This window comes from Acanthaster planci, linkage group LG06, assembly GCF_054643075.1.
Source record: "Acanthaster planci isolate LZ-2023a linkage group LG06, COTS_SCS, whole genome shotgun sequence".
Classification (NCBI taxonomy): Eukaryota; Metazoa; Echinodermata; class Asteroidea; order Valvatida; family Acanthasteridae; genus Acanthaster; species Acanthaster planci.
The window spans coordinates 289508-303312 of record NC_141782.1 but is presented as its reverse complement, the minus strand read 5'-3'; the positions used below and the strand labels follow the sequence as shown (position 1 = coordinate 303312).

The following is a 13805-nucleotide window of genomic DNA, read 5'->3' as shown; positions in this document are numbered from 1 at the left end:
AACTTCTTATTTTTACTTCAAGTTGAATATTCCAAAATTAATGTTTCTGAAGCAGACTCACTTCAAGTTTATAAAAGCATGATAAAATTTAAGGTACTACGACAGATGAAAGTCATGTCCATCATGTCCATGACCTGAAAAATTATATTACGTAGGCCTAATTGCGCCGATATTGGAATCGATTCCTTCCTCCATGATTCCTGTCAAATACGTGAAACATTTAAAATTATACCACTGTAAATTCAGCGTGTAGGTTAAGTTATGACCCGCAAGGTTTGACGTTTTCACCCCAGAAACGCTTCAAACAGTACATACAGAATGGAGGGCTAGGGGTCGACGGGCTGTCAAAATTTTAAAATAAATAGAAAAATAAAAAATAAAACCCCCTTTTTGAACAATCAGTTCATCCCAGTGTTTCGATTTCCAGAGGTTAAACTGACTTTTGGTCTTCACTTCTGCAATTGGCTTATGTCTTGCTGCAACTACACCCTCAAGTAGCATACAATCACGGATATTCATAAGCTGTACACTTCAGCAGCAACGAGGGCGGACCCGAGGGGAGCAGCATGGGAGCCATCTATCCCATTTTTTTTCACTTAAAAACCCAGGCCATATGTTAGACATGGTAGCAAAAATATATACATGTATTAGAGGCAATAGTAGGTGGTTGACTGGGTCATAGCTCATAAATTTAAGACATATTGCATATAAAATCCCACAAAAAGTTACTTGCTAAAATATTTCCAAGGGCATCCTTTTAAAAATAAAATTCCCTAGGAACATCCAACCTGTAAACACTTTTATAATCACGGTAACAATTACGCTTGAATCCATTACTGTTGCTGAAGAATACTCCCTTGTACGGAGCTTTAAACATACCAGCATGAGGTGTAAGCATGCTCAAATATCCAGCAATCAACTGAGTACTGCTGTCATGCTGTCGCTAATTTGAATGGAATTTGATGGGACTGGGACCACACAAGAAAACAAATCACATTTTACACTACAAATTGTTCCATTGAAGTATCAACATGACTTTAATGGTAACAACATATCTTTTAAATCTTCCTTGTATATAAAGACAGTATTTGTGGTTGCAATGTCAAACATTTGAGTAATGTTTCAGCTTAATGTGACTATAATTCTTTTGCCATGACCCCCTTCGCGGGACAAATCAGCGTTTTCGCACTCTTTTACAGATTTTCAAAGCTGTCTGGGATTAATCCAATTACAATAAATGCTTGCACTATAAACTGAACTTAGAAAAGCCTGTAGTTTTATTCCATACAACGAATCAAGTCTCCATTGTTCCATTGTGGCTTCTAATAACTACCCACATTTCACACACATGGCTACCGGCAAAATGTTTTGACAAGATTGTCTGAAGAAGCCAACAAAAAGGAAATTGGTCAACTTATAGTGGTGCACTCAACAATTAGGCATCCAACTTTGCTGCAGCAATTTAAAAATATTTCAGCATTAAAAGAAAGTGCTTAGAAAATACAATGACGCATTTTATCTTTCGTTTGTTGAGATGTTGCTCTGTGTATTACAACTTGTTTATAAATACTGAATTGTACTATATGGAATTAACCAAATGACTGTTCTTTGACAGTTGATTGAACCTTTTTTCTCTCAAAATTTCAACTGAAAGGATTACTGTTTCAAAGCATTTAAGCACTCCAGATGTTAGAATTACTTGGTAATCATAGAGTTAGTAAATCTGTTGTCATTTTGTCAACAGAGATAAGTTAACTTCAACATGATGTATATGAGATATACAACGGAAGCACTTCACTGTCAAGTCATTGTTGCTTGAAACCTTCCTGAATGCTATAAAATTCTCTACTGTTCAGGAAACCAGTGACGTTTTCTATACATTTTCAATGGACATTGGAACTCTAATCTAAATACTGTACACTGATGGCAATGTGGAGCGTAGTCATCATGCCATTACGACAACATGAGTATGTCATTCTTCTATCAACACATAATTTTCGGTCGATTCCAGGCATGAATTATATTATCAATAATCATAATCAATAATAACGCCCGAAAAAAATAATTTGGAATTTATACAGTCATCCTTTCCATTTCATAATCAATAAATGAATCCGGACATTAACCAACATATTCAGCAGTTACTGGAATGCAGTACCACTGAACCTTGGCTTAGAAAATCTTCATTATGACCCAAGTTTTTTCCAGTTTTACATCATTAACATCATTATTTCATGCATATAAGTAAGCCAAGGAAATTCATGTCCTCTAGTTTTATAGTAAATCTTAAATGTATGGATACAATGTACATGTACAAATAAATTTAAAATATAATCTACTGGAAACATTTTACATTCTTTTTGCTTACATCAAATCAGTTGCAGCAACATGCATAATCTGTCTTTAAGCTAGTGCAAAACTGACTAAATCAACTGAAGTTAGACTTCACAGCTGAGTCACAAACCAAGACTACATCTGCAACGGGCTGCTAGCAACACAATTCTGTCTGCTGGCGGCAAAGATCTGGACCTAGCCCTAGGCACAAGAGCTGAAGCCTGCTTCAGTCAATGTGGGAACAGTATCAAACAGTCTGTTTGTATTTACGTTTTTACATGATAATGAAAGTAATGTTTCCATAAGATGAGCGTGACAAAATGAGGTCAAAGTTCAAATTCATTTCCAACTGGTTAGGGCTAGGGAATCGCCGTTTGCAGCTGTGAAGTCCCCCTTGACTTTCTCCATGACAACTTCATCGTTCATAGCCTCAATGGCTGTCAGAGCTAAGGCTTTGGCCACTCGTATCGAGCTACAATGGGCAGTCTCCTCTCCGGCGGCTGCTGTGAAGTCAGCTGTGTTATTAACAACACCGCCCTCTATATCGAAGGCTGGCACAATGCACGGCACAATGTGTGAGACATTTCCAGCATCTGAGGAACCCACGGGCGTAGTCAGCACGTCACAGCATGTGGTGAACTCCATTCCCAGGGCTTGGGCGTGTTTCTTGTAGGTGTCCGCCAGGGTGTCGTTGGAGAGGAGGTTGGAGTAAGGGTGATCAGTGAAGTTGAACTCGATCTCGCAGTGCGTTGCCTTAGCTGCGGCTACAAAGGCTGCATTGGCGCGTTGCTGCAAGAAGGCAATGTCAATGTGGTCTTTTGCCCGAAGGTAGAACTTCATCTCCGTTTTCTCTGGGATGATATTTGGTTTGATGCCCCCACTAGAGATTACACCTGTCAAAAAAAAAACCAGCCACTGTATGTGTAAGTCAGGTGTAACTCTGGCCAAAACTCACACATTTATGAATCCACATACTCAATTTATCTTCAAGTGTGGTGTGGGAATAAAACATTTAAAATCAACAAATAAGTATACCTCCTAAGTAAAACACTGTTTGCATCAAAGTAAGATGACAAAGAAATGTCCTCCTTTTCACAGGTGAGTAAATATGAAAATTTAAGTACTGATTCCCTCATTCATCACAGGCTAGGAATTTAGTGCATTTCAGTTTGCTTCAAGTCTAAAAAGGTAACTCTGCATCAGGTTCTTTTAGTCATGAGCTGATCCTAATTCCAACAGGTGAATTCACCAGTAGCAATATTCATGTTTCCCTAGATGTGGCAAATGTCAAATCTAGGTCCTCCAGTCCTTTTGAGTGTTGCTTGCTAAAAGTCAAATTAAAACCAGAGGGACATTATTCAAGGCTTACCGTGGATCTGCATGTAAGGTTTCAACTGCTGTCTCATGACAGAGATGTTGTTATAGCAGAGAACGGCAGCATCCAGAGCGTTGCGTCCTTCCCAGGGTTGAGCTGAGGCATGAGCTGCCTTGCCGTGATAGGTCAGCATCACCCTCATGACAGTCAGCATCGTGGGCTTGCTGATGTTGGTGCTGTACGGCGTAACCGTCATGGCCAAGTCCACGTCCTTGAAAAAGTTCTGATTGATGGCGTCGATTTTGGTGCCATTACCTTCTTGGTCTGGACAGCCAAGGACGGTAATCTGAATGAAATCGATGGATGGAAAGAATATCACTGAAGTCTTAGAGTCACAGTTAAAATAAGTGCTTTCTTTCCTTATTTGACATTTATGGAGGATGGTGAAAATGAGGAGCATCTTGGACACGGGGAAAGTTAATTACAAAAGAAATTATGGCATCAGTGACAAGGCTTTGGCGATTCACAAATACTTAAGTCATACCAATTCTTTTTTTTTTTTGGTAGAACAAAGAAATGGATTAATGTCACTGCTTACATTGCAAGTGGTATTTTTTAGGGGGGGGGGGTTGTGCAGAGTTAGTTTTTGAGCAGGTTGAGGTGAGACCCTGGGTCTGTACTTAAACTCACATGTATTAAAAATAGTTAAAATCTTGAATTGTAAAAAAAATCCTGTAAAACCCTTAAACTTAAAAGGGTAATTCCAGCAGAAAGTGTGGATAAAAGACCACTGAGACACTACTGAATCATCCTGGTCATCTAATCTACTTTTTGAGGTGGCTGGGGCAAAACACTTTATTCCTAAATTCTTTTTGTTTTTCCCCAATAAAATCAAAGTAACGTAAAGCTAAAAAGTGGTTTGTCTACTTTGTATCCTGCCGCAGCTGTCACTTTTTGAATTGTACACATGTAGGTTTGATCATGCCCTTTACTTCCTAGGTTGAATTGTGATATTAACTTTCATAAAGTGCACATTTACAGCACATAAATGCACATGTTATGCACATTATTAATACAATAGTGCAACAGCAGTCTTTGTCTTGATTATGGAAAATTTACCCACGTGTGGACATCGGTAGAAAGCATACCAGCATATGTGATCATGCTGGAAACACGTGAACAAGTCTGGCCTCATGACAAAACTAAGGTCAGGTTCCTTTGTACGCATACTACATTGCGGTGCTAGATTGTCATTTTCCACGTGGTTGCTCCTGAATACTGCTTTCAATACCGCCCAATGGTGCGAAGGAACTGGCTCACAAAAGACAGGATATCAATGGAATAATAGAACCACAACTTCTGACCTCTGCCAAGAGGCTCCCGCGCAAATTTGAAGAATGAACAATACTCTATTGGCATTCTAGCCTTGTTACTTCCCAAATCCTTCCAAATCCCCCACTGTAAGCAATCCGTATGTGAAGTTTCCACGTTTGCTTTGCTCTGATAGCTAACAGGTACTTTCTGGGAGCTTGTGGGGAAAAAAATCACGGCAAGAAGAGTGCACATTTTTATTAACAAGCATTCACTTTTTTGAGTTGTCATGTCTTGCCGTTAGAACTATGGTGCACAGCTGTAGTAGTCAAATTCTTAGGCTCTTAACTCCATTTAACCAAATATTATGACTTTAAATCATTTAACTGAATTTACAGGTCTTAGTTTTAAATGTCACTAATTGATAAAACCCTTATTAGCATTGCTTTGATTCCTATTTTTGAAAATTAGGCCCATGTCAACAAACCTAAACATGATACCCGTCAGACATCCCCTGTGTCACAAGGCATCTAATTTTCAATAGGCACTAGTACCAGCATGACCAGGACTTTTTTTTTCTTTGGTCTGGTTTCGTCATTTTTGAGACATCAAATGACATAATTAGTTATTAACATAACTTCTATATAGGCCTACATTCGTATTACAAATATCCTCAAAAGGTTCATAACTGTACAAAAATGCAGAAATTTGAAAACTTAATAATCCCCTCCCGGTCCCCATGCCCCGGCCCAACTATAAAATGAAAACATGGCACTAACTTGACCATGTTGACTGGGCTTAACGTGAGTCATGAACGTCTCATGTTTTGAGTTTCTGGGCCTATTCACCTTTCCGAGTCTCTTGCCGTTACTGTTCTTTTCGATGACAGCCTTGATTCCCAGTGCTGCAGCAACGGTAGCCTCGGCAATGAGATTCCTGCCGGATGCATGGCCGAGCTCTGGCAAGGCATCGTACTCGCAGAGTAGGCAAACGTGAAGCTTACCGGCCTCTGGGTCAGCAGCACCGTACCAGGCGCGAAAGCCCGTCGGGGAGATGAACTGTTCCTCGACCTCGAAGCCACGGTCACGTAGGAACGATGTCAACAGTTGATGAGCGTGGTATTCCTGTCGACCCAGCTCAGGATTCCGCCAGATTTCGTGGCCAAGATCTCTCAGCTCCTTTACCTGATTATCGATTGCCGTTTTTGCATTTTCGAACTGCACTTCCATGATTGTTTTCTTTACTCTGGATTATCAAAGCACAGATCAAAGTATCAAAGCTCCGACCGTAGGCTTAGCATGTGACAAATAACAGTAGATATTGCAACACCCATCCTATCCCGTGTAATTTTCCATTCACGCGCTCGTGTAACATGTCCAAGTAGACTGATCAACGCATTATGTAAACTGCCTAATGGTATGGCGCGCCGAACCTAACACAAAGTTTAACCATTTATATATAGCTCTATGTATCTGACATTATAAATCTTACTCGAGTTTTAAAATGGAAAAAAATGATAAAAACTATTGTGACCTTCGATTTTATATTGCCATCCAAGCAATTTTTTGGCTTCACCGGAAAAAACACAAACGTCATATGGCCCAATAAACTTTCCAAACCTGTAATCCAGCGCTATTCGTATTTTTCTTTGTAGGATCACAGATCATAGAGCGAGGACATTCGATGTCGGAAAGGCAGACAAAAACCGTAGGTTTGTCATACTTGATCGTTGAAATATTTGCCCTCTATACAAACTCCAACCCAGGAGCCACGTGCCTGAATGTGGAACGTTCCATTTTAGGGGTATGGGTGCTAAGATATAACGATAAATCCAGCATCATTCCATGAAACAAAGGTCAAACGTCGTTGTACTTGGTACTTTAATCGACTTCTAAATAAATTTTAGTTTTGTACGACAATAACCGGTTATTACAACAGTTATATTCCAATTTAATCAATACATTCCAAGTAATGTAAAATTCGCAAGTGTGTGTGTGTGTGTGGGGGGGGGTAGCAATTGTAAACATAAAGGGTATTGTGGGAGAGGCGGAGGGTAGGTTAAGGCCACTGGCTCCCAGTAATAAATTCGAGAATAAGCTGGTTATTCGAGAATAAGCTGGGGAACTTTGAAATTCTGTTACTGTTGTTTGGCCCCGATTTACAAGAAAAAAATAGGGTGGGGGTTCTTTAAACATCGTCTCCGCTACTCCACAAATTGATTGAATCACATTTTGGAAATACCTAAAACCCTATCATTTATTTTCAGGATACAATATACTGACAAAAGAGGATGAAATTGATAAATGATACATGGAATCAAGGATCAATTTGCCATCTACTTTGACATCAAATGGCATAAACATAATAAAATTTAAACTGCTCACATCAAAACAAAGATTGACCTGTACACTTACTACTAAAAATTGACAGCTTAATTAGCAAATGCAAACCAACAAAATTATGAACAAAACATTTACATGATTCTATTATCAATTAATACCAACTTCCAATTGTAATATAATTTTATCAACTGTCCTCATTTCTTAAGTCTGTTCCGTTATCACCGCCGGCTCGTCTATCCCTGGTAACTGTCTTATCCTTATCTCCTTCGTCATCGGATGTATTCTCTTCATCCTTGGCAGATCTCTTGAAAAACTTCAAGATTTTAGACTTCAGACCCCCGTCGGCTGATACCGTAGATGTGAGGACAAATCGGCGCGTGGTGAGGTTGTGGAGGGACCCAAAGCCAATGGCTACCACCGTGCAAGTGAGACAAATGACATTGTAAGGCATGCTGAAATCAGGCACAGGCAGCTGGATAAGAAGGGGTTCCGTGTAGAGACGGAGGAATGGACTGCCGGAGACAGGATCAGCCAAGCTGATGAAAAGCAAGACAAGATTGGACATCACTTGAAGCGTTCTAATCAAGCTGACTTAGGTTGATCACGGACCTTGAGTAGAAGGTCCGTGGGTTGATCATCTCACTCGATGTTCAGGTGATATGAGTGAATTACTCCTGTAGCCATTTCTAAAAATGTTGCGAGTTCTAGGGCTAAATATGTCATTATTACCTATTACGGTGACTCAATGTTTCAAACCCAGAGCTTTAACGGAATTAGGGAAAATGGCGAGTGAAATCATGTACCTTCACAATGTGTTCAGTGTTGCAAAGAGGGCATTTTACTGGGTTTTCTTGATATATAGGAGGGAACACATATTCTTGGGTGAATGCTTTTAAACCTGCATTTCTGTTTACATATCATGCATTAAGACAAACCTTGAATGCAATCTGGCGCTGTGTAGATTTGTTGCCGAAAAGTTGCTGTGAGAAGGCATGATGGTGGACACTACGGCCGAACTGTGAATCCCCAAAATACAGAAAGAGCACCACCATTATCATCGCTTTAAATGATTGTTGTCTCCATTGGAGTAAGATGACGGCTTGTTTCATAACTCTAGTATTATATATTACCGAAAATGGGTCACTTGGGAGACATTCCCACAGGAACATGCACAACATTTTTCAAATTTTACCGTCCCATAATTCAATATTCCCTGATCCAATTTTAACCAAACTTTGCATGTTTTCCTTTCAGACCCTAATCTATCATCTCTCAAAATGTGGACATAAAAAATACTCCTCCTTTTGGTAGTTGGAGCATTAGGGAGACATTGAAATGTCTCCCTAAGACCGATGTCTCCCTAATGTTGAAAAGTTTACCACAAAATGTCTCCCAAGTGACCTATTTGGAAATAACTTCTAAACAACCTCAAGATTTGCAACAAGAGATCTATACCTCATAACCACAAAAGGGCTTGTGAAGGCTGACAGTCTTGCTGGCTTACCTGATGTGGAAGCCAATATTTGCGTCCGGAGGATACTCCGTCCACTTCAGGAATGCCTTGTCAAACTGGACGCTGAGAGTAGTGACTGACTGCGGCGGTAGGGTCAAGACGAGTTCCAGGAGGTAAGGATTGGACCGGTCATTGCCTGGGGTATAAAGCTGCTTCTCTGCAGATCAAAGTTGTCAAGCAACAATACAGAACTTAGTCTCAAGGCCTTCTACACTGTTCCTTTTTTGATGGAAATAGTCAGCGGTCACGACATTATTAAAGTCTTCATAACCTACCTGGCTTGATTACATGGAGGCTGTTCTCAATCTTCAGTGTATGTAAATACAGTCTGATAAACCAAGGCACTGTCTCCATGTAAATCACACGCAGGGCCTCGGTGGCGTGACTGTTAAACAGCTGACATGTGATGCCTCCCTGCTCCTGACCGAAACCAGACAGGAAACGGTGGGCATGAAGGTGAGGCGGCTTCACTGAAGCTGTCATCAGAATAAAGAGACATTAATTTTGGTGATGTTAACGGAGGATTTTGAAAGTTTGATGCTTTGGGAATATGGCTCATTCACTAAGCAGTGATTTCACAAACTTCTGACCCTTCGTCAATCATAACAACTGTAAGCTTCAACGGTCTCCTTTGAATGCAAAATGTTGGTAGTTGAAGTTGAGAACCTGAGTAACTTTTCCTAATAGAAAGTGGAAGGAAATATTTTTGTTAGGAACCCAAACTATTTTCCTAGATTTCATTACTTACCATAGTGCACACTTTCATTCCATTTCATGGCAACATTTATCTTGTGCTCTTTGGTGATCTCTTTCAAATCGTAAACAGCGTAGGTGCGCCCTCTACTGTTGGAAATGGTTGCGTATTCTGGGGTGAGTAGCCATGGGTTGGTCAACTATGGAAAAGGGACAAAACCTCCCATAATTATGCACCTGCCAAATTAAACTTTTTTGTAATATGGAAAAATATCTCTGGAGTTTTTTTTCACTCCCTGCGGACATCCTCTCAAAAGGCCTCTTACCATCAAATTGACGTTTATTATCAATAAATAAACTTTTACAATCTAGCGATAAATCAAGGTCACTAATTACATTCACACCACAAAATACAGCACTGGTTGAGGGGGTTACAATCCATTTCTTGTGGAAAGATAATACATTTCAACTACTGTTTACAAATTCGCTACTAGTGGAAAAGTCATCCGAAGGTGTGCCAATTTATTTAGAGTGCCAGGAACAATCAGGAAACGTACCGGTACATCTACGCTTCTTACATGTATAAATTTGCATGTGACAGATTACATAATGGAAGAAGACGGAATTATTAACTGACACTCTCATCAGAGATGTCTATGTAGATCTTGCTTTCTTCAGCCATGGGACACACGTTGCTTAAGGGACGGTCAAACAGGCTTCGCAGCGTCCAATCCTGCTTGCCGTCATGACTGGCTGGTGGGTTGAACACCACGGCTAAAGACTGGCTGAGCTCCAAGGCCGGCCTGGTGCATGCTGGGTAATCATCGCATACAGGTCGGAGGTCGACAGCTAAGGAGTGGTAGTTAGCATTGTACAGGTTGCCAGCGTGGAAGAGGGAGGACAGACCAGCCTGAAAAGGTTGTTTGGTTGATTTTCAAGGATTTGTGATAAAAAGCATTTGAAGGCAAAGAGAAAAAACATAACTTCACGACTGAAAAGTCATTTATTCCATGTATATGAAACAGAAATTCATTTCATATGATTTTGTTTCAATTAGTAAATTATATGCAAAATTCTTATCAGTTTATTCTCATGAAAATGAAACAAAATCCTTGGAATGACACTAAAGAGCAAATTAAAAACATTTTCAACGTGTCAAATTCATACATAAGGAAATGAGTGAGTTTGGTCTTTCTTACGTCAACTTATTGACTACTGTAGCATGCTTCTTTGAAGCTAACTTTACACAGTGACCATTCACAAATGTTTGGCTGACAATGTCAAAATGTCACATGTTAATTTTGTCATTAAACGCGTCTTGTTACTGGTCTGTCATTTACCTTAGAATCACATGGAAGAAGCTTTTTCCATGGTGTTAAGTTCTCAGTGCAGACATTTTCTCTCGGCAAGGAGGCAAAGCGTAAGTTGGCTGCATTCTTAGCAAAAGATTCTTTGAATGAAAAAAAAACACAAATATGTGCAAAGGTAATTGCTCATTGTCAATGAAATAAATATCTTGATTTAATTCAATTTTCTAGACAACCAAATGCTATTAATGCAGTACAAATTCTTCTACAAATGTCTTCTTGCACACAAGCAGAGGAACATGTTGCCATTTTTTCATGATTATGTAATACCAATTTGACCAATGGGAGGTTTTGAGACGCTTGGCAACAGTAGACAAAGTGGTTCTTTGTTGTCCATTCTGGGCATCGCACTTAATGCTGAGCATGCAGGCGAAGTTCTGTCTGAGCATCAGCACAATTCTTCTATTTAATAGTAAAAAAAAATAACCATACTCAGTTGACAGCAGAGGAGGGGGGGGAAGAGACGGCTGGGGAAGGGGGAGAGATACCACTCAGTTTGTTCCCTCCTTCCTTCAAGAAACCCATGAAGGATTTCTGTAAATGAAGAACCAGATCAAGATGCAGGCTGGTGGGGAGGGAAGTGGATTGTAAGGGATGCTTTAATCCCTACCTGAGGCAAGTCCACTTGGCTTGAAGGATACCCTCGGCTTAGCAGAGTTGGTATCATCAATGAAGTTGAGAGAGGCACAGAACAGACCTGAGAGGGCATTGATCAGCCCCTTCCATGACTCGTCAACGCTAGCAATTCAGAACCAGAGAACAGGAAGGTTTACGAAGAAAACAGTGAATCTTGTTCTTGAGTCAGCCACATTGAAACTGAAAGCAAAGTTAACTTATTCCTTTCCAACTTGAGGTATCAGTGAATGAGTGAAATAAAATTTCCTGGCAAATTATTACCTGTGTACTCTGATGAATAAATTGAAATTTGGGTTGAAACGTACGTTAGTGTACCTCTTAGAGAACACATCATGTTTCTCCCTACTGGTTGAATTTCAACAATTCAACATACATCTTGGTTCACTGGGTGTGGGCGTACTTTTCACCATTTTTTTTCTTAGGTGGGGAAAGGTTCCAAAACAAATCTTTTCTTTCTCACGTTACCATTTAGCAAAGATCTTTACTATATAGAATCATTACCACTAGTCTTATTTCCAAATTCACTGAGTTACTTTACCAAGGTTGCCTTTCAAAAGATAAGTTTCAAAAGGAGCACAGGATTAACTGCTTGCAGTTACACATGGCAATCTATTAACACTGTGAGAGTCGTTCACCTCTAGAATCTAGCCATGATTTGGGGCAAAATTTGCCTTAACTCTGAAACCAACTTCTGATACACCACTACGAAACAATGTTTCAGGCAGAGGGGTATCTGGGCATCTCTTGCACATCCCACAGGCCATTTTGGTGACAGAAATCCACGTAATTTTAAACTTCAGCAATTTGGACAGCTCGTTTTTTACTTCAAGGCAAATGGGACCATCCCATTTCAAAATACACTGGTTAAAACCCGACTGTTGCAGAGGAGATTTTCCCAGAGAATCACATATTGTGCTTACTAACCTTGGCGTGGACGGCTTGAACCACACCCACAGCTGTGCCCCTGGGGGTGCTGATGTGATTGGATACCCCCAATTCTCGGACCTCCACTGGCCTTGTGTCAAGGAGATATGAAGTTCCTGAACAGAGTACCTGGTGATAACTTGACCAAGAGCCTTTGGAAACAGGTTGTAGTGGGACACTGCCATTGGATGAGAAACATAAGTCATCAGTTTTACTAAGAAGAGTTCAAGTTGTTGGATCGTAAAATAGACTGGTTGTCTGAATCTGAATTTGAAATAATAATGCAACACACAAACTTAATGCATTCAATTTTCCAAAAGCAAAATGCACTAGCAACCCCACAGGATCAAATTGGCATCATGGTATGCACTTTACCAGAGAAAAAAATGTCTCAATACACTACAAGTGATCTATGTCACTTACTGCTACCAGGCCAACACCTGCTACCATAGCAATTTTTATGTTTTGAAGTATTGATATTTCACCAAGATCAGCAGTGTTCTCAATTGGTATGTTCTATATTTCAATGTATATTCAAACGACAGTTGACAAATTTCTGTATGCTATGGTAAGGCGGGACTAACGCTAACTGAAGCACTTATGTCCGTGACGGTATAGTCGCCAGGTTCCTTATTTCACCACTGAGGCCCTACTGTGAAAACCAATCAGACTTGACAGGTGGCGAAATTAGGGCCCTGGCAACTACACCGTCATTGACGTTATACACAGTGTATACTTCCAGAACTGTTAAAAATGTAAGGTTTTGCAAAAACTTACAGTTCTGGAAGTTTTGACCACCCAACTACTGAGTACTGTTGGGACTGGTCATCCTTACAATGGGTAAAGTAACATATTTTATCTTTCGACCACATCTGTCCAGCAAAGCACTAGGCCTATGCCGTAGCTTCACATGCTTTCACGTGCCAAAGCTATTGGTATGGGTCGGGTCACATCCCCATCATGCAAATTGTATCGTGCAATAGACATGATAGATAAGCTCAAACATGCAGAGGCCTCGTTTCCATAGGCCTACTCATGTTACTGCAATGAATCTTCATACTAGGCAGAGTACATACTTTCATTCATTTCATTTGTGAGGCTCACATTCCAGCTTGTAGTGAACTGGAAGTGTGAGTAAACGTGTCCACTCTGTAAAGGCTTGAAGAATAACTCCTCCCAAAAGCTATCTTCACCCAGTGCACCCACGAAAGGGAACAAAACAACCGCCAGAACCACACCAAAAACCACAACACGACCTCTCCTGCGAGCCGCCATCTTGTCATTGAGGGCGCTGTTGCATTTTGTGGTCCGCGGAAAAAAAATCGAATCGGCACATGTGGAAGATGGCGTCCGCGGGGAGTTCTTTGTTG

At 40.3% G+C, this 13805-nt stretch overlaps 2 protein-coding genes across 2 annotated transcripts; both read right to left on the bottom strand.

The window, feature by feature from the left end:
• Positions 1-1010: 1010 nt before the first annotated feature.
• LOC110974822 (peptidase M20 domain-containing protein 2-like) lies at positions 1011-6331 on the bottom strand. The gene is made up of 3 exons (XM_022226711.2): positions 5809-6331; positions 3704-3995; positions 1011-3227 (listed from the first exon to the last, which is right to left on the bottom strand). The coding sequence occupies exons 1-3, from the start codon at positions 6187-6189 to the stop codon at positions 2674-2676; spliced, it is 1227 nt and encodes a 408-aa protein (XP_022082403.1). The 5' UTR covers positions 6190-6331; the 3' UTR covers positions 1011-2673.
• A 485-nt stretch (positions 6332-6816) lies between these two features.
• pigt (phosphatidylinositol glycan anchor biosynthesis class T) lies at positions 6817-13771 on the bottom strand. The gene is made up of 10 exons (XM_022226661.2): positions 13512-13771; positions 12436-12613; positions 11486-11613; positions 10849-10958; positions 10146-10418; positions 9564-9708; positions 9091-9291; positions 8807-8972; positions 8238-8318; positions 6817-7838 (listed from the first exon to the last, which is right to left on the bottom strand). The coding sequence occupies exons 1-10, from the start codon at positions 13708-13710 to the stop codon at positions 7487-7489; spliced, it is 1833 nt and encodes a 610-aa protein (XP_022082353.2). The 5' UTR covers positions 13711-13771; the 3' UTR covers positions 6817-7486.
• Between the last annotated feature and the right edge of the window lie 34 nt (positions 13772-13805).

What these genes read in the sequence shown, in the direction of transcription:
- LOC110974822 (XM_022226711.2), bottom strand. Translation starts at nt 6,189, where the DNA reads ATGGAAGTGCAGTTCGAAAATGCAAAAACGGCAATCGATAATCAGGTA. An exon ending in ACGGCAAGAGACTCGGAAAG is followed by an intron (nt 3,996 to 5,808) that starts GTGAATAGGCCC and finishes GATTTCATTCAG; the next exon opens with ATTACCGTCCTTGGCTGTCC. An exon ending in ACCTTACATGCAGATCCACG is followed by an intron (nt 3,228 to 3,703) that starts GTAAGCCTTGAA and finishes TTTTTTTGACAG; the next exon opens with GTGTAATCTCTAGTGGGGGC.
- pigt (XM_022226661.2), bottom strand. Translation starts at nt 13,710, where the DNA reads ATGGCGGCTCGCAGGAGAGGTCGTGTTGTGGTTTTTGGTGTGGTTCTG. An exon ending in TTCAAGCCGTCCACGCCAAG is followed by an intron (nt 11,614 to 12,435) that starts GTTAGTAAGCAC and finishes CTGAATTGCTAG; the next exon opens with CGTTGACGAGTCATGGAAGG. An exon ending in AATATTGGCTTCCACATCAG is followed by an intron (nt 8,319 to 8,806) that starts GTAAGCCAGCAA and finishes GGGGATTCACAG; the next exon opens with TTCGGCCGTAGTGTCCACCA.